Here is a 24,808-nt window from a genome sequence, read left to right on the forward strand (position 1 = left end):
CCTTAAGAAAAGAAACATTTAAATAGGTTGGCTGTAATGAGTCATGCTGGGAGAAAGATTATTCAAACTACAGAAAAAATAAACGTTGCATTTTATCATCTGTCCTTAAGGGCACTCAACAGTTTCCTTTCTATGCAAGTAGCATATATTTTAGGCATATACAATGCATTTCAAGTTGTCCCATGGCAGGTCATTTTTAATTCAGTGGTAGTGGAAATAGCATTACACTTAAAGGAACTAATGGATTAGTGTGGCATTCAAAAGTTAATTTTTTTCCCTTTCTTATTCTAGTCACAACCAATTAACGAATGCAACTAAAAGTGAAAAATGGTAAGTGGTGATAAAAGTGATAGAGATATGCCTTGTGGATTTATTCCTTAAGAACTCTTACAGTATGATAAAATGCACAAAGAGATTATGAAAGTTTCGGAAAGTCCACTGATCACGGAAGAGGAATCCACCATCAAGAGCCAGTGGAAGGCCATGGAGAGAGCTGGTGCCTGGCCTCCAAGGACGCCTGTGCTCCAGTCCCATTCTGCCAGGAGATTTGGCTTAGTGACTCTTCTTTGACAGGGTCATGTCTGCATCTCAAACATAAGAGAATAGGACCTAAAACCTCCTTCTTTAGCTGCAATGTCTTTGCTATTTAGAAAGTCCTTTTCATATTTCCCATATGTTCATATATGTGAATTCAAAACCTCTGATGCTAACCCACACCTAAAGGAGAGTTTTCACAGACCATTTTCAAATGAGCACAGCATTCTGCTGGTAACAGCAAAACAACAATAATAATGATAGGTATTTTTTTTTTTTTTTGAGGACTATTAGCCCTGAGCTAACATCTTCTGCCAATTCTCCTCTTTTTGCTGAGGAAGAATGTCCCTGAGCTAACATCTGTGCCCATCTTCCTCTACTTTATATATGTCACGCCTACCACAGCGTGGCTGGCGGAGAGGTGCCATGTCCGCACCCAGGATCTGAACTGGTGAACCCCGGGCCACCAAAGCGGGACGTGCACACTTAACTGCTGCGCCACCGGGCCAGCCCCTAATGATAGGTATTGAGCATGCACTGTGTACCAGCATAACAACTCAGTGACTATAATGCTGTTATTCCCAGTATTCCCAACAAAGACACGGACAGGGAGTGCACTAAAACTTAGAGTGTAAGAACTGTTGTTCCCAGCTTCAATCCTCTCTAATGTTCAAAATTACAAAGCAATGTGAACTCTGGGTTTTCATGGCTTCTCTGCCACTGCCACCCCCATTCTCACTGTCACTGCCACCACTGCCCTTTCATACTGCTCATGTATGATCAGCTGGTCTTATCTGGAAGGAAAGCTGCCTGTATTATCAAAGTCAGACTATCATAATCATAAGTAGCACTTCTTGTTGAAACTTATTGTAATGAGTAAAGTCAAAGAATTAAGAGATTCCTGGCTTCATAGGGTCTAGAAATAGGTTCTGAATTGTTCTTACAAGAACCAGCAATGGGGATACTTAGAAAGATGGTCTTAGGCCTTCTGATTTTTCTTTCTTTGATTGTTTGCCTAAAACTTGTCAGTAAAAAAGGGAGCTGGACTATTTGATCACTCTTTTTCAGCTCAAAACTTCTAAGTCTAGAAAATGCTTGGCCTTATTAGAATAATTTTCTTAATACGTTGCAAAAATTCCCAAAAGGAATCTTCTTCCCAGGAAAGGAAAGCAACTGAAAACATAGTCAACGATGAATGGGATTATAATGCTAGTATGAAAAAAGATAATTACCACTATCTGAAAATAATCACTAGGAATGACCACATCTCCATTCTTCATCCAATTCACAGTGGGCACAGGCTTGCCAGAGACTGCACATTCAAACTCAATATCCATGCTTTCATAGGCATAGAGGTTGGAAGGGTGAATTAAAAACCATGGCGGAACTGCAAAGACAAAAAAAAAAAAGTGAGTGGGTGGGGATGTGAACTTGCATGGTAAGGTCTTCACTGAGTTAGAAACACTGGTCTGGGATAGAAAATATTTGTAATTCAAACAACTCCCCTAAACCCTTAGTTTATTATGCAGGAACTACTGTAGAACACATCTTTTTTCCCCCCAAAATGCAGTTAAACGGTTGCAGTTAATGGTGTTTTGCCACAAGGCAAGGAAAGAAAAAACACTTTTGGAAAAATATTACATATAATAAACATTCTGAATACCCAAGTATTTGTATCTAATTGACCTACATAAAGGATACTGGAAAGTGCATAAAGCTGTGAAACCTATGCTGATAAAGTAAATAAAGGGAAGCTGAAAGGACTGGGACGACCCAGAATATAAGACAAGAAAGCTTAGTGTCCCTGCAATTCCAGAGTTTCATTGGGATGTAGTTAATGTGATGCACTCATTTCCTGTTGAAACTGGCTGTGGCGATAGGACACTAAAAATGACTATCATCTTTACTGTGGACACATTGCTATTGTCCTAGCAATTATCTATTGTAGAGTATTGCTATACTGCATTATTATTTTCTCAGCATGGTACTTGATATACTAATTTAATTTAATGTCTTAATTACCATAATACTAGCTACTCTATGATGGAAATTTGCAATTGAATGAAAATTACAACTATAACACACCTTTGCTAATGAGTCTCTCAGACCTGGTCCCTCAAAACCCTGCCTAGGAGAAGAAAATTTTAAAAAGTAATGTTCATCCTCTCCCACTGGGAATCTCATAGGTACGTCAGATTTGAATACTCATATTGCCTGAGACCCAGGTTAAATTCAAGGTGGAGTAGCAGCCTAGATCTCATTTTCACATAGACGATGGATATGCATTTTTTTTTAAAGATTTTATTTTTTCCTTTTTCTCCCCAAAGCCCTCTGGTACATAGTTGTGTATTCTTCGTTGTGGGTCCTTCTAGTTGTGGCATGTGGGACACTGCCTCAGCGTGGTTTGATGAGCAGTGCCATGTCCGCGCCCAGGATTCAAACTAACGAAACACTGGGCCGCCTGCAGCGGAGCGCGCAAACTTAACCACTCAGCCACGGGGCCAGCCCCTGGATATGCATTTTTAATAGTCATTCTTAGAGTTAGATTGCATTTTTTTGTCGTTGTTATGCTCAATGAGTAAGGAGTGCTAATTTTTGCTCCTTGGAGTAACCACCATATTTTGCTCTTTCCAACCACCATCAGCAGAACTTTCCCCTGATGTCAGAGTGAACTTGAAATCTTTGAAGGTCGCTGCTTTCTGGAAAAATGGGAGAGCCAGAGGAAAGTGTCCAGGATTCAAGTACTAGTTTTTCTACAGAACGATCCTGGAAATTAATCAAACAATCAGTCTCGCTCTCCCTCCCTTCCTGTCTTATTTTCCTGACTTTTAACTAAATATTTGGACTCCAATACTAAATAACTTTTAAATTCTTTAATCTTTCACAGGGGCAAATTTATTCAGATGACTCGACTAGGAGGCATTAATATTCACAGACTAAAGACATGAAAATAAATGTGCCTGAGAGCTTTTCTAAAGAGAATGTGTCACCATTGTACATAGGGATAAAATTATTTATTTATAATTGTTGATAATATTAGTATGAGACTATTTTTATTTTCTTGCCAAATTCACTGACAATGAACCAAACATCAGAAATATTTCTTGAATGTCTCTGAGCAAATATATTAGTTGTCCCTTTTGGATTCTGTTCTCAATTTTATCATGGGTGTTGATCAAATGTTTATTTACTAGCCAATAGCCAATATTTATTGACAGCTGACCATGCACATTTTATTAGTCTAGGCACTTTATATTTTTTATATTCACCATAACTCTCTGAGACTGGCTCTATTATTCCCATTTTACAACTGAATAGACTGAGGTATGAGGTGTTTAAGTAACTTTCTCCAAATCACACAATTTGTAGGCCACACAGGCTGACTCCCTTGCCTACATTCTGAACTACTTTGTAATAACTGCATTGTTTGCCACTTGAAAATTCCAGTGGAAAGATAACTCAATAATGTTTCCAGAACCTCAAAGATAATGGAGATAAACAGTTAGTGTTACTAAAAACAACACCACCCTGTTTTCTATTCCTCCTCTCCCTTTCAGTCCTTCTTTCCTAAAAACTGCCTGAGTCAGCCCATCCTTAGTGTTCACTTTCATCAGAATTCTTGGAATCATTTATGCCTACATCAGAGTTTTCAAAATTGAGGTGACATTCATTAGTGAATTTTGAAAATTAATTTATGGTGTTGAGACCAAATTTTAAATATATATGTATGCAAATATATACATAAACATATATATATACACACATACACACGCACATAGAGAGAGAGAGAGAGAAGGAGAGACAGATTGAGAGAGAGAGGGAAAAGAGTAGAATAGGAATAAAAAGGATTAGAAGTATAGAAGAGAAAAGGAAGAGAAGAGAGTACCAAATCTATACTGAAGCAGAGCAAAGAAAAGAGAAATTTCAAGAGTTCAAAAGATGGAGCCAGGTTGCCTGAGTTTAACTTCCAGCCCTTCCACTTACTGCAAGTGCTTTGCTTAGTGTCCCATCTATGACCCAGAGAGAAGAATCAAGGATAATGAGTGACAGTAACTGTTTGTAAACGACAGTACACAATTGTATGCTAAAGAAAAGCAATAAATAGAAAAACATATCAGTGTATCATCCATAGCAAACATAATTATCGCATATAAGTATATAGAAACACACATATATAAATATGTAAATGTATATGAAAGTGTGTCTGTACCAATGGGTGTGTGCATAGCCTCTTATTGCTTTTTATTATTATTTCCTGATTCTCCAATTTGACTCATTATTTTGTATTCTCAATGTCTGAAATAGTGTGCTTCACGTAGTAAAATTTCTTAAAAACAAACAATTGAATGTAAATTTTCCAATAGTTTCATGTAGCTTCATTTTGTTTCCTCAACTTGAGGGGTAAAAATCATCTTCCTGTTTATTATCTTAGTGGAACCAAATAAATCAAAGCTGATCACACAGCGAATCCTCAAAACCTTCTGTTTTATTAATAACATATAGTGACTTCTGCTTAGTTAAGGGAATAATAATTTGATTTAAACATGTAATTATAATTGTAAAACTAAGCAGCAAGGATGCCTCAACAATTTTTTTATGCTTCCAAATGTACACGTGCTACCTGATCCATATTCTGTCATTTTCTCATATGCCTTAAGCTCTCAGCATTACACTAGATACTCTGTCTTCCCTGGCTGGCTTAGTATTTTCATTTATGTATCAGGTTCTCCAAATTTCACAATACACCAGGCAGTAAACAAGGAAGAAAAAATAGCCTCTCTTACATAAATGGGCTAGGTGAAGCATCAAACAGCAATATCATGCATCAGAAACGAGTCTAAATCCCATGTTTTCTGAAAATATACTGCCTAACTTGGGCAGTGTTGCCAGTCACCAGTAGTCTACGTAGTAAGGCCAAGCGCTAATGGTTTCTCTTCATATCTCAAGGTCTCCTACAGCATATCTTCCTCAGCACGTGATCAACAAAGATTCACTGTTGATGCTAATAAGAACTCAAGCAATAAAATGCACATTTTCTCCCTTTGCTATGGCAGCACTGGTATAAGATGAGGAGGAGGAGTTTGGACAAAATCATGGAAACTATGTATCTACAAAATAATATTATTTTATTGTCCTGGAAAATAAAATGTCAATGAATGATGAAAAAGAATAGCAAAAAATGATGTAGCATGGCTCATTGGAGTAAAGACTGAGTATTTGTTATATGGGATACATTTCAGAAATATTCTTACAAAGCTCTCCTCTGTTTGAGCAAAAGGAATGAAAATACTTACAGGACTTGGGAGAGGGTCTTGAAAAGTTCTACATATAAAGGCCTGGGTTGGATTAGAAATTAGGTGAAAGCTTTTCAATCTTGCTTTTAAATAATGCATAACCAAACTGCTACCTATTTCCTGAACTTATCATCCGTACACCTTGTACATACATCTTATGGCTCAACTGAACAATTGTGCCTAGCCCCTTTTGAATCCCAAGTCTTGTTTCATTCTATTTTCTCATCCTGAACTGCTTTCCATTTCGTCTTAGAGCATAGATAGCCTCCCTGTCCTTCATGAATCCACCTCTCCAAAAAAGAGCATCTTGATTCTTTTCTTGTGAGATTTTCTCTCCTTTCAGAAACTCTGTGGTATGTATTCTTATCGATTTTATGGCACCTGACATGGTTACTTTAGCATTAGTTTGTAACTCCTTAGGGGAAGAGGCTGTATCATGCTAACATGAATCGTATACGTTGTTTAATACATTCCTGATGATTACACTATTCTGGGAGGGAGTGGACAAATGAAGTTTATCCAATTTTTAGCATCTTATTTGATCTCTTGGTCTTTTGCTGTGATGAACACCTTAGGATCTATGAATCCCATTTTAGGATCACTTCCTTGAACTTAGGATTTAGGTATAGTCACATTATACCTTTCACAGCTCTGGAGTCTTATATTCTCATCACAAATTGAAACTGAGACTAAAGAATGAATATGACTTATCAATGGCTGTGGATATGTTTCTTCAGCATTTTTCTGATCATGGATGCCTGCCTGGAATTACACTCCTCAGATGATACAATTTCTATTTATTCTCTAGGAGGAAACTCAAATACCCTTTTTTTCGTGAAATTTTGTCTTTCATGAAGCTGACTATGATTTCCTGCTTCTTGCAGTTCTCTCTTTCTGTGCCCAGTTATAATTATTATTATTATTATTTTGTGAGGAAGATCAGCCCTGAGCTAACATCTGTTGCCAACCGTCCTCTTTGTGGTTGAGGAAGATTGTCACTGAGCTAACACCTGTGGCAATCTTCCTCTATTTTGTATGTGGGACACCGTCACAGCATGGCTTGATGAGTGGTCATAGGTCTGTGCCTGGGATCCAGAGCTGCGAACTCCAGGCTGCCAAAGCAGAGCATGCAAACTTAACCACTAAGCTACCAGGCCTGCCTCTTTCTGTGCCCAATTTTTATACCACTTACTATTGTAAGATATCTTTCACATATATCATTATTTACTAACAAGACTATGATTCTTAAAGATGGGACCTGAAGCATATGCTTTTTCTTTTATTTTCCTTTGAATGTTACATAGTTCCCTCTCCCTTCCACTCTCGTGGAAGGAGTAATTTCACTGCTATAAACTATTTGGTGGGTAGTAATTTCTTAACAATTAACCAAAATGAAGTATCATGAATTTTCCAGTTTATCAAATTGTTCCATTTATGTAGTATTAGTCCATTTCAGATAACTGCTTAACATACACGTACAATGCAACAACAATTTCAGGCAAGATATTGATTTTGTTATACTTTCCTTCTTTAGATAGAATAAAATTCATGAACAGAAATAAATTACCCACATTTCCATTGGATCTTGATTTCTCAGGATATTTTCAAGTATTTACAGTATACATAGAGAGAATTATTTTTATTTGGGGACTAAAGGAAGAAGGAACAATGATTAATAAGCAAGAGAAATATGGAAAAAATATAACTTTGTTTTTGAAAGTGCTTATTGTACTTAGAAATGACTAATAGATGAGAGATTCCTCTATACTGCAATCTTTAGAGTTGTACCAGTAAAACTTAAGTTGGGGTAAAAGTTTTCTCTAAGTGTATTTGTTTTTCTTTTAAGAAGTTTTTATGCTATGACTAATCATTTAAATTTTCTAGAGTAAAATTTATTCTGTCATTTCAGCCCCAAATAAAGTCATCACCAACAAGCTAAATAGTGTTATGGGTTTTACTTCATATAATAGATGCCTCACAAGTATTTATAGTGACATCCCCTATTACTCTCTTATCTTCTTCAGACTTGGCTTCCAGTCTTTTTTTAGTTTTGGATAAGTTACTTAGCTATACATTTCCAATTTTAGGGTACATAATAAATGTGGGTCAGTTTTAAAATACTGCTCTAATACACACAATTAGTACTTCCTTATTACCTTGACTTTGAGAAGATTCTATACATCCTAAAGATTTGCCACAACTCCTTGAAATTGCAAAGAATGTATTTTTAAAGCCATGTAGGTGATTTAAATGAACACTAGGCAGCTCAAATCATTCTGGTGAATGATAAACAAGAATTGAGGAAAAAGAGAGATTGGTGAGATTTTGTTAGGAGGAAAATAAAAATAACCAAGATCCTTGAGTGGCTACATTTCTACCCTGAGGACAGTGAAAAGCCAGCTAGTTTCCTTGGAGCAATACTCCTCTCTCTACCTCTCCAGGCCCTTTGGAGTTAGTTGTCAAAACAGTAGACATAGCCCATTATTCTTCTCTTGAATGCAAATCTTTGAAGAGATTGACCACACCAAAAGTCTAAAATATCCTTGCTGCCAAATCAGACTACGTCTATACCCAAAATAAATGGGTTCTTTCAAGTGCAGTATACAATTGTATCGACATATAATTTCACTGTAAGGAATCATAGTTTCATTTGTAATCATATTCAGATTACTATAAAGGAACCTATTTGGATTTGAATGAAGTTTAGATATGACATATGGGGGAAAATAATCTTTATAAATTCAGGCTTCCATGTTAAATATATCTCAACAAAATCCTAGTTTTATGGAATAATGTTTCTAATGGGCTGCTCAATTTATAGATTAGAAATAGCTCTCTCACGCCATAGGTTCAATTTTTCCGCACCAATTTGTTGCCAAAGTAACTTTCTTTCTTTCAGCTAACTTGTTCTTAAACACACATCCCTCTTCCTTTTTTTAGACAAGGTGCTGTGTGATATATCTCTACCCAACCCAACACTTCTCTCCAGGCCTTTTCTTAGTGACAAGTAACTTGAAATCTGCTGAATATTTCTCTCTAGATTGCTCTTTCCTACCTACACATCTGTCCTCCCCCGGAGTACTGGTTGTTGAGATTTGCATTTCATTCTCTGTTCAAGTTGTCTCTCACACATACCTGTCTATACTTTCCTAAAAAATTTAGGTTGGGTTAAATTTAATTCTATCATGAAACACCTAGAATGTATTCTACATTGGAAATGAAAGCACATTTGAGTTTTATTCTACTACTATTGACTGGGGTACCCATTGTTCTGGATAAATGGTTTTTATGCCGTTGATTTTATTCTTTGCACTTTCTATTCAAACAGGTGTTCCATCTAGTCTGATAGTGATCATGTCCAGAGCGAGAGAGACGTGTTTAGGTGCTCTTAACAACTGCCAGAACATGTACTACCTTTTTTCGTGACATATTTATAAGACTTGGGATATTTAATTACATGTTTTTTTCTCAAGTAGAAGTAAATATTCATTACTGAAAACTAGATGACAGACAAGCACGTGACTCAACAGCAGTTCATCTCATTGTGACATCAATCTGGATGTGAATCTACTAAGCTCTTAACTTCTTAAGGACAATGGCTGTCTTATCTATCTTTGCATCCTCGAGGCCAATTAGGGGATAGGCGCTAATAAGTATTTATTAGATAAACAGGCATGGGTATGGTTTTTCTCTTTATCTGGCCAATCTCTTGGTATTCAGGCATTTTCTGGCTACAATTAAGTAATAGCTATGGAAAAGCTAGGTGCGAAACAACATTCAAGACATAAGGGCATACTTTTCTTGCAAAATTAGCACCAATTACAGCAATAGAATTTTAGAAGCATCAAACTATAAGCTATTCTGCCATAGTTGGCAAAGGTAATATTTTAATCATCTTAGAGAAATGAAAACGTAGACTTTTTGATTTTATTTTCTATACCCCACTAGTATTTCTTATTGTGAGTATGATATGCTGAAAAATTCTTCCTCTTATCTAAAAATTCTGGTCTATGTGCTGTGGGGATGAAAAGTATTTGATCTTCAACCTTTACTTTAGAGTCTTTTATATGTACTCGGAAACGATTTTAGATCTCTCCTCACAATTTTCTTTATCCAGACAAATAATTCCATTACCCTTCCTCAGTTCTAGCCTTTCCGTAGTTTGGGTTACTTCTCTCTAAATCCAGACTGAACCTTCCATTTTCTCTTTAATTGTGGACCCTACAATCAAATTGGGAGAATGATGTAAGGCTCAAACCAGTGATAAAAATGATAGGAGGATTATCTCAAGGTCCTAATTCTATATGCTTACTGATGTTATTGCCAGGCCTTTGTTATTGAAGGGGCTGGAAACTTGATTTCTGTGCTATCAATGGCCTTCTGTAGATACTAGCAACTCTCCAACAACTAAATTTTTGTGTGTGTGTATATATACATATGTGCGTGTGTGTGTGTAAATGTATATTTAGCTATAAATACACATGTATTTTTAATTTATGCATTTCTATATATTTCCACATGTATTTATGTTCTTGTATGCTTTTATGTAAACTACATAATCATATAGAATACCTATATTTAAAATTTCATGTACACATATGGATACACAAAAGTATACATCTGTACGTATACAATTTATGAACATCTTTCTTTGTCCAATTTTCAGTTTGAGCTGGGAAGGAAATGAAAACATGTTAAGGAAAACAAGATATAAATATTAACTCATGTGCAGTGCATGATGACAGAAATAACAATTATATAAAAGTTATCCAGTTTCTAACATTGCACATTGACAGAAATTTGAGAGTTATTATTTTTCCTGAGTCAAATATTTTCTAGAATGCCCTCTTGGTATTTGAGAGTAAAAGATGTGGATATTCTAAAAGTCTAGAAAAAATGCATCTGTCATGCACGAGAGCTGTTTCTGTGTATTTTTTAAATGCACATGGAAGACTGACAGTAAAGTACAGTAGAAAATTTGTTTTTTGAGTTTCTTTTTAGTAGGTATTCTATGAAGGAACCTTTCAACACAAACATTTAACTGAGAAGATGGTGGATTCTAACACAAAACTAATTTCCCTCCTCTAATTCTTAATGAAATAAAAAGTAAGTCCCAGTATGCACAAACATATGTAAAAATAAACCACAGTAACCAACTAAACAAACAAAAAAGGAAACACAGTCAATTGCCAAAAAAAAAAAAATCAAAACAGACATTTCTAGAGTAGAGCAGAAAGGTAGATTAGGATTTAGTTCTTTAACTGTCCTTAAAACCCAAAATCTGCCCTGGAGCTCGGGGGGGGGGGGGGGCGAGCCCACGAATTCTCACTAATACCTTCAAACTTGAATCAGTACAAAATCTATGACTAGCTTTTTCCTTCTTGATTGAGGAGAAGCTGTAGTGGCTGTTGAGGAAGCACACAGGAGATGGGACTGACTAAGGAAAAGGCTCTTGGGCTACCAATGAACTGAAGAATTGATTGGAAAGCTGAGGACAATCTCCTCTGCTCTGGAAGGGAAGAGGAGACAGCACCAGACAACAAAGCAGGGTGTTCTCATAGAGGTTGAATGCTGCTTCAACTGAACTCACTCCTCAACCATTCCTGCTGGTTATTGAAGAATACATAAAACCTGAACTATCCAGCCCCCAAACTGGAGCCCAAGGGGTCTCAGGCAGGGTGGTAGATAAATCTAGAAGTAACCTCTACTATATTAGAACAAATAGAATGTCTGGACAGAGCCACCCACACATGAGCAAGATAAAAGACATATATGGGAAATACAAAAATATACTACAGCCAACAATAATGTATATGTAAGAGAGAGAGAGTGAAGGGAGAGGAGAGAGGAAAACAAAGCACTCAACTCAGGAGAAAATATAAGGGTAGGACCAGAAGGAAATTCCTCAACTTGCTCTGCATAATGAATTCACTTAATATGAAAATGAATTCAACAAAAATAGAGGTCAAAGACTAGCTGATAAAACAGCAGAATGAAACAAAAAGGGAGGTAGTAGACCTAAGGAAACAAATCAAGGACCAAAACAACCTCATTAGAGAGCCAATACATAAATTAGAAAACACAAGTCACACAATAGACACCACTAAAGATCAAATTGCCAACATATAGGAGACTTGAGATAATCACAGTCAAAGTAGATGAAAAAGGCAAAGGGACTAAAGCAATTAGAGCAAAGCTTGTAAAGAAAGAAAGAGGACGAGCAAAGATGATCCAATATGAAGATAACAGACATTCCTGATGCAGCAAGCCCTCAAATGGAACAGAGGATATAGTCAAAGATAACATAATAGGAAGTTTTCCCTGAAAAACAAATCTGAATTTTCAGATTGAAAGACTATACCATGTTCCTAGGAAATTGAATACATAAATCTCAATAGTGAGAAATATCTTATTTGAGCTATTGAATCCGGGGGATAAAGAATTATTTGAATATCCAGACAGAAAAATCAAAATCAAAACACATCCACAAAGGGTGACAGGGATTGGATTCCTGTACAGACATATCCAATGTTAGAAAACAATGCAACAATATTACCCAGGAATATCATACATGATCATTTATACACAGCCACATTCTCAATTATGAAAGTGCTCAGAAAACGGCACTTTCTAAAGTAAGCCCGACAACAAAATCCGGGCAATTAAGGGTACCTCAAAATAAAAAGTTAGGCATTGTGATAAAAGACTGGTGATGAGTAATGAATAGAATGCTATACAGAAATAAAAGTAAACACAGCGAAATAATGGTTACTGAAGAGAATTGAATTGTTATAAACCAAAACAGGATAAAATTAATGTTATAACTACCCAAATCAGAAGGGAGGAAATGAGAGGATGAATGAGACTGCTAATCTTTCATTCTTGCTAATCTTCTCATCCTTCATAGCAGGAATGTAATCACTTATGCCCTCAAATAACACATGAACCTAAAAAGACTAAAAACAGTACCTATGGCCCAATCACATTGTTATAAACGTATATCTACCTAAATATCCAACTATTTATGTACATACAAGGATGTATAGAATACTGAAATTTGGGAAGATTTTTAATTCACATGGGGTATTTTCACAAAATTGAGTGATTTTTCTAAAACATTGCTTTTTTTAAGACTCTGGAAGCAAATTCTCTTAAGATGTTACAGTGGCTGTGGAAGCATGGATATATCTCCTTTCCTTCTGTGTATTTTTAAAATTTCCAATGATTAAGAAGATATTAACTAAAAATCTACCTTCTGGGAGGGCTCACCACTATAGCTTTAACCAGCAGAAGAACCCACTGGAAACTCTCTTAGCTTATATAAATAGTGCTTATGATATAAGTAGCAGGTAAACACTTCTACCTTCCTTTTCTTTTTCATCACATGTCTCCACTGGGGCTTGGGAGAACTTCAGAGAAACTCTTGCTTCTGGTGACATGAGCACATAAATCCTTAAGGGAAATGATGGTGGAGGAAACAGCAGCACGAGGTTTTCTTCCTCAAATATAGCGAAGGGAGACTATACGCAGCATGACCTGGGAAAACTACTGAATGAGGAGAGTCAGGAGTTCTGACTCCCAGTTCTGGCTCTATTGGAGGGTAGATTAGGGACACCCAGCAACTAACTGAACACTTCTTGACTTCAGTTTCTTACTTCGAAAATTTAGAGGATTGAATTGGAATCCATGTTTTCAAATTCTTTGGAAACTCTTCAGTGTTACTGGGGCAGGGATGGTGATGTTACTCTCCAACACTTTAATACCTTCAAGCAAAAGAGTACCACGTCTATCAATTGTATATACTGAGCTTCCTTATTAACTTAAAACTATATGAGAACATTTTCTGCCGCTAAAACAAAGATAGTAAATTACCCCAAACGTTTTTCCAGATTTAAAATTCTGTTAGTCTAACTTGTGAGTACAGTTAGTCCAATGTTGTTCAGCATGAACAGTTTACATAGAGTTGATTTAGAAAAGAAAGAACAGGGAAAATAAAATTGTCAGTTTGCTTTTTATTCTGCCACTAAAATAATATTTGGCTAGCATTAATGCATTGCTTAAAACAATAAATACCAACATAAGCATCCCATAAAAATCACAGAATGTGACACAAAGGTAGGTCAAGGGTAATTAGTTCAACGCCTTGTTGCAAAATGACAGTATTCCTTTTACAGTAACGCTTACAAATGACTTACTTTTAAGATCACTTGCTGAAAGATTATTTCCAGTATTGTGTTATTCCAATTTTGAGACTTTATTTGCCTTTTTCACTTCCGCATTATGGCTTCAAGAAATCTTATCTATCTCCCTATAGATAAGACCAAAGTCCACGGTAATTTTACTGCTTTACAAGTGTGGATTTCAGAAACCATGGAAAAAGTGTGTGTGTGTATTTGTGTTTTAAGATTTATAAAATCTCACCACATAAACTATCCGTTTATAAACTTGAATGGCTTCTTGCATAGTCAATGAAAGCGGTCTTTCTGAGCATTTTGCTTGATATTTAAAAACCAAGAAAGAATGTTCACAAAAATTGCTTGTAATTCATAGTGGTAAGTTGTACTTAAAAATTCAGATCATAAAGTTCATTTTAGTTGGGAAGAGCTGGCATCAAATTTTAAAATGTATTAAGGGCAAATGATAAAGATATGCATTAGATTAAAAACATAGCAAAATCTACTACATATTTAACAACAGTTTATATCAAAAAAGATATAAGAAATTTTGTTGTCTGCTAAGAATTCCAATCTTAAACCCCTGACCTGAGTCTTACATTTTAGAAGACCCTGGATATCCTAAACAAATGTATGTATATGTGTGTGCATGTGTGTGCATGTATGAGCATGTGTGTGCATGCGTGTGTGTGTGTTAGGGAATATATGGCTACCTTTATCACTTGGAATCTGACAGTCAGTGCTGGCACAGAACAATTTGTAACCCTTAACATCCTCTCCTGTGACTAACACTCTTCAAACCTCAGGGAAACACTTCTTTATCCCTCCACCCCCGCCATAGTCACCAAACACAAGAGCCAAAATGTGAGGCTAAGTATTTTTGCTCATGCATTTCGTAGTGAAATCTTCTTCCACACAAAAGCTCATTGGGAAATGGTTGGAAAAAAAAGCTCGAGGAACTATTTCATGTAGTTCTTCAAATTTTACAGAATTTTTCCTTCCTTTCTCATTCCGAGAAGTGTTTGCATATTTTACTTACCATGTGACTCATCAATTAAAGCAAACTGGTTAAAAAGCTTATAATTCATCTGCTGATTCTGATTAAAAAACAAATGTGCTTCTCAGAAGCTTCTAAAAAGCCCTTGGTATATTTTCATACTTATACATATTTACCTCATGTTTGTTCTTGCATATACATTTAATTCCTGTTCACATGCCAAACATAAGCAGTCATATAAATCAACACAAGCCTTTACTTTGCGACTAACCATGCATTCATATGTACAGCTACAAACATCGATATTCTATAGCCATATATGTGCCCTCAAATGCTTTTATATCCATTGACATGTCTATAACAAAACCCTGACCCAAAATCTGAACATTCCTTTTGCTTTTCTATGCATATTTGTTAAAAGCTGATACCAAATTTCTGCATTACAAAAGAAAAATAAATTCACCCAGTTACAAGTTATGTAATAAAAGGAGCTGTTTTTTGTTTGTTTGTTTTTGCTTCTGATAAACCTGAACTTCAGGCAGAGTAGATGTAGGCTGTGGACAGAAGATCCTAATTGCTAAGGATAGGAGTATGCCTAATTAGTTTACATCCTAAAACATAATGAGTACTGAATAAGTGCTGATTTGGTTGATTGATCAATGAAAGTTACAAAGGCTCTTAGAGAACCAGTCCATCCCTTATATTTCACAGGTGAAATTAAGGATATATGACATTTCTATGGGATCAGAGAGCTCGTAAATATCAAAAGCAATGTCAGAACTTAAGCTTCCTGAATTCTAACCAATGGTCTTTCCTTTTTACCAAACTACATTTAAAAATACATATCAAGGAAGCTATCAAAGTATTTTAATCACATACACAATCACTTCATGATACCTGGACAGGGGAAATGTCCTTTCTCCTTTTTTTGAAACTAAGATAGAGACTATCTTGCTTTTGCCTGATACAACCAGCAAACACAGAAAGCAAAATTGTGTCAACTCCAAAATTCTCCTCTGTCATGTTAAGATGCCTCTCGGCAATCTTACTTATTGTTATGTCTGTATTGTTGTTCTTGTTCTCAAATGCAATTTCTCCTTATTAATACTTCAATATATCCTGATACGAATAGGTAAGAACAGTAATATGGAGATCTTTATGAAACATGTTTGAAGATGTCAGTGCCATTATCTATTCTGTTTAGGGAATTTTCAGGACCTGTAGATAGTTCAATTTGTCCTACCTCCAGTTGGGCAATCACAGACATGGTAGCAGCACTGTGATGGAGGGGTTAAATGACATCATGGAATAGTGAGTAGATGGGAGTGGCGTGGGGGAATAGCAGAAATAGATTATTATTTACTCTCATAACTGTTTACTAGAATTTGGTCATACAAAAGTGTCTAATTTAGAGTTAAATTAGAATAATGAAACTATTAGGCATACATTTTGGAAATAAACCATCTAAAATGCAACTTTGCTATTCAGTGGTATAACATATTCTTAAGAGAAGTCAGCTGGAAAATTAAGAAGCTAGGAAATCACTTTCAAAATTCTCCTTTGACAAAAAAACTCATAAAGTGATCTGAAGTTTCTAGGCCATTCAAAAGAGCAGTTTCATTGATTCTGCTAATAATTGGTTTGATTATTCAAGAAACTCTGTTTTGAAGAAGAAAATGTCAGATGAGAAGTCATCTCCAAAGATTTGTTCTTGGTCTTCTTGTTTTTTAATCTCTTCCCTGGCATTCTCACCTCTTGAACGATCCAATTCTCATTGCTAAATGGATAACCACCATATTTAATCCAAACACTTCATAAATTCCACATTTACAACTAACTGGCAGCTGTTTCCAGCTCTGTGTTTCTGTTTGTCACTTCACATCTACCACTGGCCAGCACTACCAGCTGCTGCTACCATAGCCACTCCAGCATTTATTACAATGTGTTTTCACGATCCATTTCTTCCTTTTTTCGTTTTCCTCCCGTTAGTCTACCAGTTCCTGGAGGGAAGGAATTAGGCTGTTTATTTCTACATCTGCAGAGCTCGGACCAAATTCTACAACATGATAGCAGCTTCATAAAGGTTTAGGAAATTGAATGAAATACAATATTTATAAATCTTTAACGGGCGTAAGAGTTGCTTGGTGTGCTTTTAAACATACAGAATCCTTGGCTCCACAGTGGCAGGGTTGTGGTGGGACCTAGGAATATGCATTTTAAACCACCACCTCTATGTGATTTTTGATTTGGGGAATCCTGGATCACACTTTGAGAAACTCTTGTTTCATGGAAGACAGAGAACCAGGGCTTAATTCAAATTCTGGCCTTACCAGTTACTTAGCACTTTGATTAAGCTTCTCATTGATAAAGTAGCTTATTGTATCAAGATTCAGTAAGATAATACATATAAAACACTTAGCACAGTGTCTAGTAATTGTTCAATAAACTGTTGCTATTATTATTATCTCATTAAACCTACTGCTATGTTTTATCTCTGTCGTCCGGCTTGTTATCTATATTTTTCACACTTGACTTTTTCTTTCACACCCTGCATTTAACCATTGTGAAGCTTTGCCATTCCGTCTCTGTAACAGCTGCTATTTTTTTGCTGTCTCTATTGCTATTGCCATTACTATGGCAATAGATTTAACTTAATTTAGCATATGCTCACTAAGCACCTACATGTTAGGCATTGTGTTAATCACTGAGGATGCAAGGATGAGACATATGCCCGAAAGGAAGGGACAGTCCAATGGGGAAGAGGAGGAGGATATTTTTACAATCCACATGATGTGTCGTTGCTATAATAGAGGAGCAGTAGGTGCATTGGGACATAGAGGAGAAACAAAAAGGATTCACAGGATTTGATATTTTAATGTCCCTAGTGATTACGGTGTGAAATTCTCTAGGTGTCACAAAATAAGACAGAATGACTGATAACTCATGGCTGAGATAGGGAGATGTGGAGGTGAGACCTAAGGGGACAGGGCAGGGGTGGGGCCTGCATCCTGACTCAGGCACAAGTTGAGTTGAGAAGCCTCTTTTTAATCTCTACCACAATGTGGACCTTGGCATAAATAGTTTCGGACCCTAGCCCACCTTCAACAAACAGAAATCACAAATATAATTATCTTCTCCAATCCTTCTAAGAATATAATTGGCTAAAAAGCACAGTATGAACTTTCTTCTGGTCAGTCTTCCTAATGGAGAATCAAAGTTGAGCAACACAGGAAATTCAAAGATGGAGCTCTGTAATTCCCGTTTTTGAGACCATGAAAAATGGTAGAATTTGTATCAATATTCCTATTTGTGTGGAAAATTAATGACTAGGAAATACTTGCGCGGGGACAAAAATCCTAAGTTAACTCCTGAAAATTGTATAGTCTCGTCATTGTTCAGAGACTTGGATATTAACATATGGTATATCAGTAAAAGTGTAAACGCAGAGTTTGATCAATGGGCTCCGAAGGAAAAAAGTCCGACATTGTTGGAAGCTAGAGACACAGACATTCTGTAATAAATCTATCCAGAAGCTTCTGAGACTATTTGGATGCATGCAAGATGGAATGGATCAGTTAAAAAGCTCTGTCTTTTAGTGACCTCAACATTTCTCCAAGATATTTTTTCCCTGAAGTGACAGCAGATTGGGTGACAAACAATTGTATCCCCAGAAATGTCATCTTTTCTAATACAAAGTGTTCTTCCTTTACTTGTTTGAATGTTTAAAAAATGTGCTTCTACTGATCCAAAGAACAGTCCTGCCTTCACCAATTGACTAACATCTGTCAACATCTCATCTGAATGATGCCTTGCGAATCTAACATTAATGGTATTAAAAGGCGCAGTATAACATGGTTGAAAGAGGCCAGACTGAGTAATCACACAGAAAACCCTAGGTCGGAATTCTGCCCCTGCTGCTTAGCAGCTATGGAACTTTGGGTCAATTAATTCACCTCTCTGAACCTCAACTTCTATCTGTAAAGTGAGCATCCTAATAACTATCTAATGGCAGTAATTTTAAGGATAAGAAAATCCTATAAAACTTCTGCCCTAATGAAAGTATATAGGTTTTAGGTCTGAATGTTTGTGTCCCCTCAAATTCATATGTGGAATGAAGCCCAACCCCAATGTGATGGTATTTGGAGGTGATGCATTTGAGAGCTAATTAAATGAGGTTATGAGAGTGGGACACTCATGATGGGATAGTGCCCCTTATAAGAAGAGGAACAGAGAGAGAGACCTCCCACTCTCTCTGCACACATGCACAAAGAAGAGGTCATATGAGCCCATGGAACGATGGTGGCCATCTTTAAGCCAGGAAGAGTCCCTTACCAAGAACCAAATCTGCTGGTCCTTGATCTTGGACTTCTCAGCCTCTGAAGCTGTGAGAAATAAATGTCTATTGTTTAAGGTACCAAATCTATGGTATTTTGTTACAGTGGCCCAAGCTAATATAATAGGAATTAATATACATATTATTAATATCAATAATAATCAGAAGTCAGCCCTGGTGGTCTAGTGATTAAGATTTGGTGCTCTCACCACTGTGGCCGGGGTTCACTTCCTGGTCAGGGAGACACACCATCTGTCTGTCCATTGTCATACTGTGGTGGCTTCATATTGCTGTGATGCTGAAAGCTATGCCACTGCTGTTTCAAACAAAAGCCGGGTCACCCATGGTGGACAGGTTTCAATGGAGTTTTCAGACTAAGACAGACTAGGAAGAAGGACCTGGCCACCCACTTCTGAAAAAATTGACCATGAAAATCCTATGAATAACTGCGGAGCATTGTCTGATACAGCACTGGAAAGTGAGAGGATGCTGCAAAAAGATGGGGCAGGGTTCCACTCTGATGCACACAAGGTCGTTAGGAGTCAGAATTGACTCCACCGCTAACAAAAAAATAATCAGAATCCCAAAATATGAAAAATGAAAGAGAACCAACTGATTACCTGTGCAATTTCTTAACTTTACAAATGAGAACATGAAGAACAGGGACTGGTCTGCAATTTTGTTTCATCTGTGGAACTGAGCCTGGTGCCTTAGAAATAGTCACTCAAATATTCGTTGACAGGTAAATGAATACACACATGAATCAAAACATAATGACGCTAAATGTTGATAATAATCTCAAATTTATTTGTTGGTTTTTGCTTTGAGATGGCATGACCTGGCCATCTCTGGAGAGTAGTATGTTGCCAACGGTGGAACTCTGATATAACGCTTTTTCCTTTGTTGCTTTTTATTCTTTGTCGGCCTCCATTTCTCCCCCTTTCCAAGTGCGGAACAGCATAGAATATTTTCACATAACTTTATCTCATTTCACTTTTCAAATATTTTCATGGGTTCTAATTGTACAGATGAGGCAAGTAAGGCTCATGATGGCTAAGTGATTTCAGCCATACTGTGAAGTCGTCAGAGGAGGATCAGGATAGGGTCCAGATCTGCTTCACTTCAAAAGTCATGCTTTCAAACAGCACCAGGTAGTTTTCGTACCTTATCTGAGGTTATATTTGTTGATACCTATTCACTGTATTTTCTATACTAGCATGGTTCATTCCTTCAGAGTTGGTAAATTTCAGAAGTTCAGCCTTTTAAGTATCATCTTTGTATAATCTTCTACTGAAAGCTTATGATAAAGGCTCTTAAGAGACTATCTCTTAAGGGATGCAAAGTACTAACAGAGCAAGGCTGTGCCAATACCTATCACGACTATAAACAAGAAAACCATCTCCTCATCTCTGGCACCACACACACAGATATAGTGCCATATTAAAAGAGCAGATCATGGTCTGCCAGTTAAGTAGGCAATGTATATCGTTTCTTCCTATAATCATGTTTACTTCCAATTGATTTCTTCTCAGCTTTCCTCTTCAACGGCTCATTGTTAGTTCCTTTATCCTCAAAATTTTCCTGGGTGGACTTGATGCTATTTGCACCTGAATCTAAATCAGAGTGCAAAGAAATCAAACAGAGGGATGGCTGCAGTTGAAGTTTAATCTCTAACTGTAGCATGGAACTATTTAGGCATCATTGATTGAGTTGGCAATGCTTCTTTGAGTAAAATATCTTTTCTGATGTCCCCAAAATCATTTACTCTAACTAAAAAGAATGTTGGCTCTCTTGCTTGAAACTGATGAACATAACTCTGTTTTTTCTGAGTTTTGAAAGATTGATATAGATTCTGCTTGACTGCCTGCTTGTAAAATACTCCTGTCCCTGCTACCTTGAAAATGCATATCAACATTGGACTACTCTTTATCTTTCTAAGGAGCTGAGGGATTCATTGTACCCAACATGGGAAGCAATGCTTGAAAGAACTCATCTTCCAGACTCTAAAGCACATTTTTCAAACAGAGATATTCAGTTTCAATAATGCTTACACCAAATGATCTAAACACCTCATTTTCCATTTCAATTTCTGTTGTCTCAAGTTTGCCTTCTCCATGTACAATTAAGGAGCATATAGTGGGCTAGGGACTCATACTGAATAACAGGTCCATCAGTGCCTTCTCCAGTGATTCAGAAAGTTTCTAAAATAGAACGCTACTTATCTAGGCTATTAATAAGCAAACACAAATAACACCAGTGTAGACGTAACCTCTAATGTATGCTGAATTCATATATATCAGTTTTGTCATAATGAGACATACGTGTTCCTAAAAAATCATGCCATAGTGAGGTGGTAGAAGAATTGGTACCTGAAATCAGATAGAAAGTTGGAAAATCAGATATGGATAGGTGTGTCTCATAACACACGTGTTAAACTAAGGTAGCTAGCAGATGTTTGATTTCTGTATTCCTGCATGGCTTGGCTCAGCTGGGAGCATTTTTCTCTAGTCACTTATTGTTTCTTGCAGATGAAATCACATATAAGAAAATGAAAAATTTGTACTATGCTCAAATTGTTCCCTAATAATATCGATTACCTTGGAACAGGTTCACATTTTCAAAGCAAGCATTATAGCAGAACTGAGTATACCAGAAACTGTGTAGGTATATAGTCTAATCAATTTAGGTAAAGATTTTTGAAACCTTAATATCTTCTTAAAAACTCATTTTTTTGTAAAGATAAAACCAAGCATTTGTTAGGTTGAAATGAAACAGACACCATTACCTAGTTCTGAAGGAAAGATAAATTGAAACTCTTTTCTTATAAGACAATTTTGTAAGATTTATAAAGAGTCTTATTTAGGACTAGAGACATGTATATTCTCTTTTACCAAGTAATCCAGCATTTAGGAATGCAGCCTGTGGAAATGAGCAGAGTTGGAGACAATGATTTATGACACGGTGTTCACTGAAGTATTATTCGTAAGAGTGCAATACTAGGTGGTCTAAGTAAAGAATGGTTAAATCCCACCTCCCAAAAAAATTCATAGGAGAAAGTTCAAGCTAATGATATGTTTTTTAAAAGCTTGAATGCAATTTTGGGAAAAAGTCTAGGAATGAATACCATAGAAATGATTAGGCATATGAGAAAAGAAGTGTGCCTAGGGATGTCTGTTACTATTGCTTACAAAGGAGACGAACTGGATAAAATATACACTACAATGACTAGATTACTTAAATCAGTTATGGATGAATATGAAGCCACTAAAAATGATAGTGTAGTCTGTAAAGGCTGCCTAGTACCCCATTATACAAACATACCAAAGAATGGAGGCAGCCCCACTGTTGTTCATTTTTTCCTGTTTTTCCCTACATTACTAGAATATTGCTCTTTGAGCAAGAGTACAAGCGTATTTGAGAGACAAATCTTGAGCTTTTGATATCCCCCCAATTACAATTATATTGAATTTTCAATTATAAAATAAACTTTATTCCACTTTCCACATAGCATTGGAGAGTCTAATTATATCAATTTTGACAGGATAATAATGCAAATAGTGAAATCAAGAATCTTTAAACCAGGTCTAAAATCTTGACCTTCATGCTTTGCGTTCAATGCTCTTCTAGGCACTGGAGATACAGTAGAAAACAAAGTAAACAAAATTCCTGTCCATATGGAGCTGACGTTTTACTTTAGTAAGATAGAAAACAATACGAATGGGGGCTAGCCCCATGGCTGAGTGGTTAAGTTGCGCTCCCGGCTTCAGTGGCCCAGGGTTTCACCAGTTCAGATCCTGGGCACAGACATGGCACTGCTCATCAAGCCATGTTAAGGCGGTGTCCCACGTAGCACAACCAGAAGGACCTACAAACAGAATATACAACTACGTGCTGGGGGACTTTGGGGAGGAAAAAAAGAAGGAAAAAAAAAGAAGATTAGTAACAGATGTTAGCTCAGGTGTCAATCTTTAAAAAGAAAGAAAGAATGATGATGTGTTAACAAAGTATGTAAGGGAAGAAAGGGAGTTTGAAGAGTGTTGTGGGAGAGTAGGAAGGACTACTTAGTTTAGTGAGAAGGGAGTATTCAGGGGTAAGAACACTTGAGGCAGAGGGAACAGCAAAGCTTAAGGCAGGAATGTGCTTGCAATGTTCAAGGAACAACAAAGGTGGTCTGCGTGGCTGGAGCAGCACAAGCAAGAGGGAGAAGAGCAGGCAAGGAGCTCACAGAGGCCAGATCTCTGAGGCTTTGTTGACTATTTTAAGAGTTCTGGCTTCCACTATGATAGAGTGAGACAAGCATTAAAGAGGTTTGAGCAGAGAAGTAACCTAGCATGTCTTAGATTCATCAGGATGACTGGTTTCTGAGTTAAGCATAGAATGTAGAAGAACAAGGGTGAAAATAGAGGTCAGCTAGGAGGCTACTGCAACAGGCCAGGGTGGTGCAGTGGCAGCGGGAGTTCTAGATTCTGACTATATTTTGAGGTTATAGTCAACAGGATTTGTAGATAGCCTGGAGGTGAGCTGTCAGTGGGGAAAACAAAAAAAAAAAGGATGATGCAAGTGACTCTTTTTTTGGCCTGTGCAACTGGAATGATGCATTTGCTAGATATCAAGATGCGGAAGATTTCTGGAGAGATATGATAAGATAGATAGGCTGAGAGAGATGAAAAAGTTGGTTATTGTGTTAATTCAAAGATGTCTATTTGACATCTAAGTAAAGTATGTAGGAGTCTGAAGCTTAGGGAAGAGTTCTGGGACAGAAATAAACAATTTGAAAGCTATCAATACATAGATAATATTTAAAATCAAGAGATCGGTGAATATCATCCAGGTAGCAAAAGAAGAGAAGAGAAACGAGAACTGAGACTGGGAAAATTCAACATTTGGCATCAGAGATGATCTGAAACTGTAAATGAGACTGAAGAGGAATGGCCAGTGAGATGTCCCAAAGAGAAATGTAGATTGGATTTTAAGAAGAAGGGTGTGTCATCCAGGTCAAACATTGCTAATAAGTTGAGTAAGTTAAGGCTTGAGAAATAACCATAAAAGTCACTGGAGACCTTGAGAAGAAAAGTTTTGTTAGACTGGTAGAAGAGGAAGTGGAGACAGACTCTACAGGACAACACTTTAGAAAAGTTTTGCAGTGAAAAACAAAATAACAATAACAAAAAAAGATGAAGGAATGAGGTGATGCCTGAAGGGAATGTGTGTTCAAGAAGTTGTGGTTTTTTTAAGACAGGAGAAAATTACATGTTTGTATGTTGGTTGGGAATGATCTAGCAGAGATGGGAAAAAAGAGAGTGATGGAGGAGAGATTAGACAAATTCTGAAGCAATGCCCTCAGGAACGCAAGAAGGGATGGAAACTAGTGTACAGATGGAGGGGCTAGTGTTAGGTCATCTAAAAGGAAGCAAGAGTGTGTGAGGCACTGGTCTGATAAACATTGAATACATGGATGTTCTCTTCTGATGGCTTC

General features: G+C 36.8%; 1 protein-coding gene across 1 annotated transcript in view; it reads right to left on the reverse strand.

The window, feature by feature from the left end:
* DCC (DCC netrin 1 receptor) overlaps nt 1–24,808 on the reverse strand; it is a 707,243-nt gene that overhangs the window by 420,610 nt on the left and 261,825 nt on the right. Inside the window, exon 6 of the mRNA XM_046672042.1 lies at nt 1,767–1,921. Coding sequence (XP_046527998.1) covers nt 1,767–1,921 — 155 coding nt within the window. The remainder of the gene's footprint in view (nt 1–1,766; nt 1,922–24,808) is intronic.

Source organism: Equus quagga, chromosome 9 (genome assembly GCF_021613505.1).
Source record: "Equus quagga isolate Etosha38 chromosome 9, UCLA_HA_Equagga_1.0, whole genome shotgun sequence".
In the NCBI taxonomy this organism is placed as follows: Eukaryota; Metazoa; Chordata; class Mammalia; order Perissodactyla; family Equidae; genus Equus; species Equus quagga.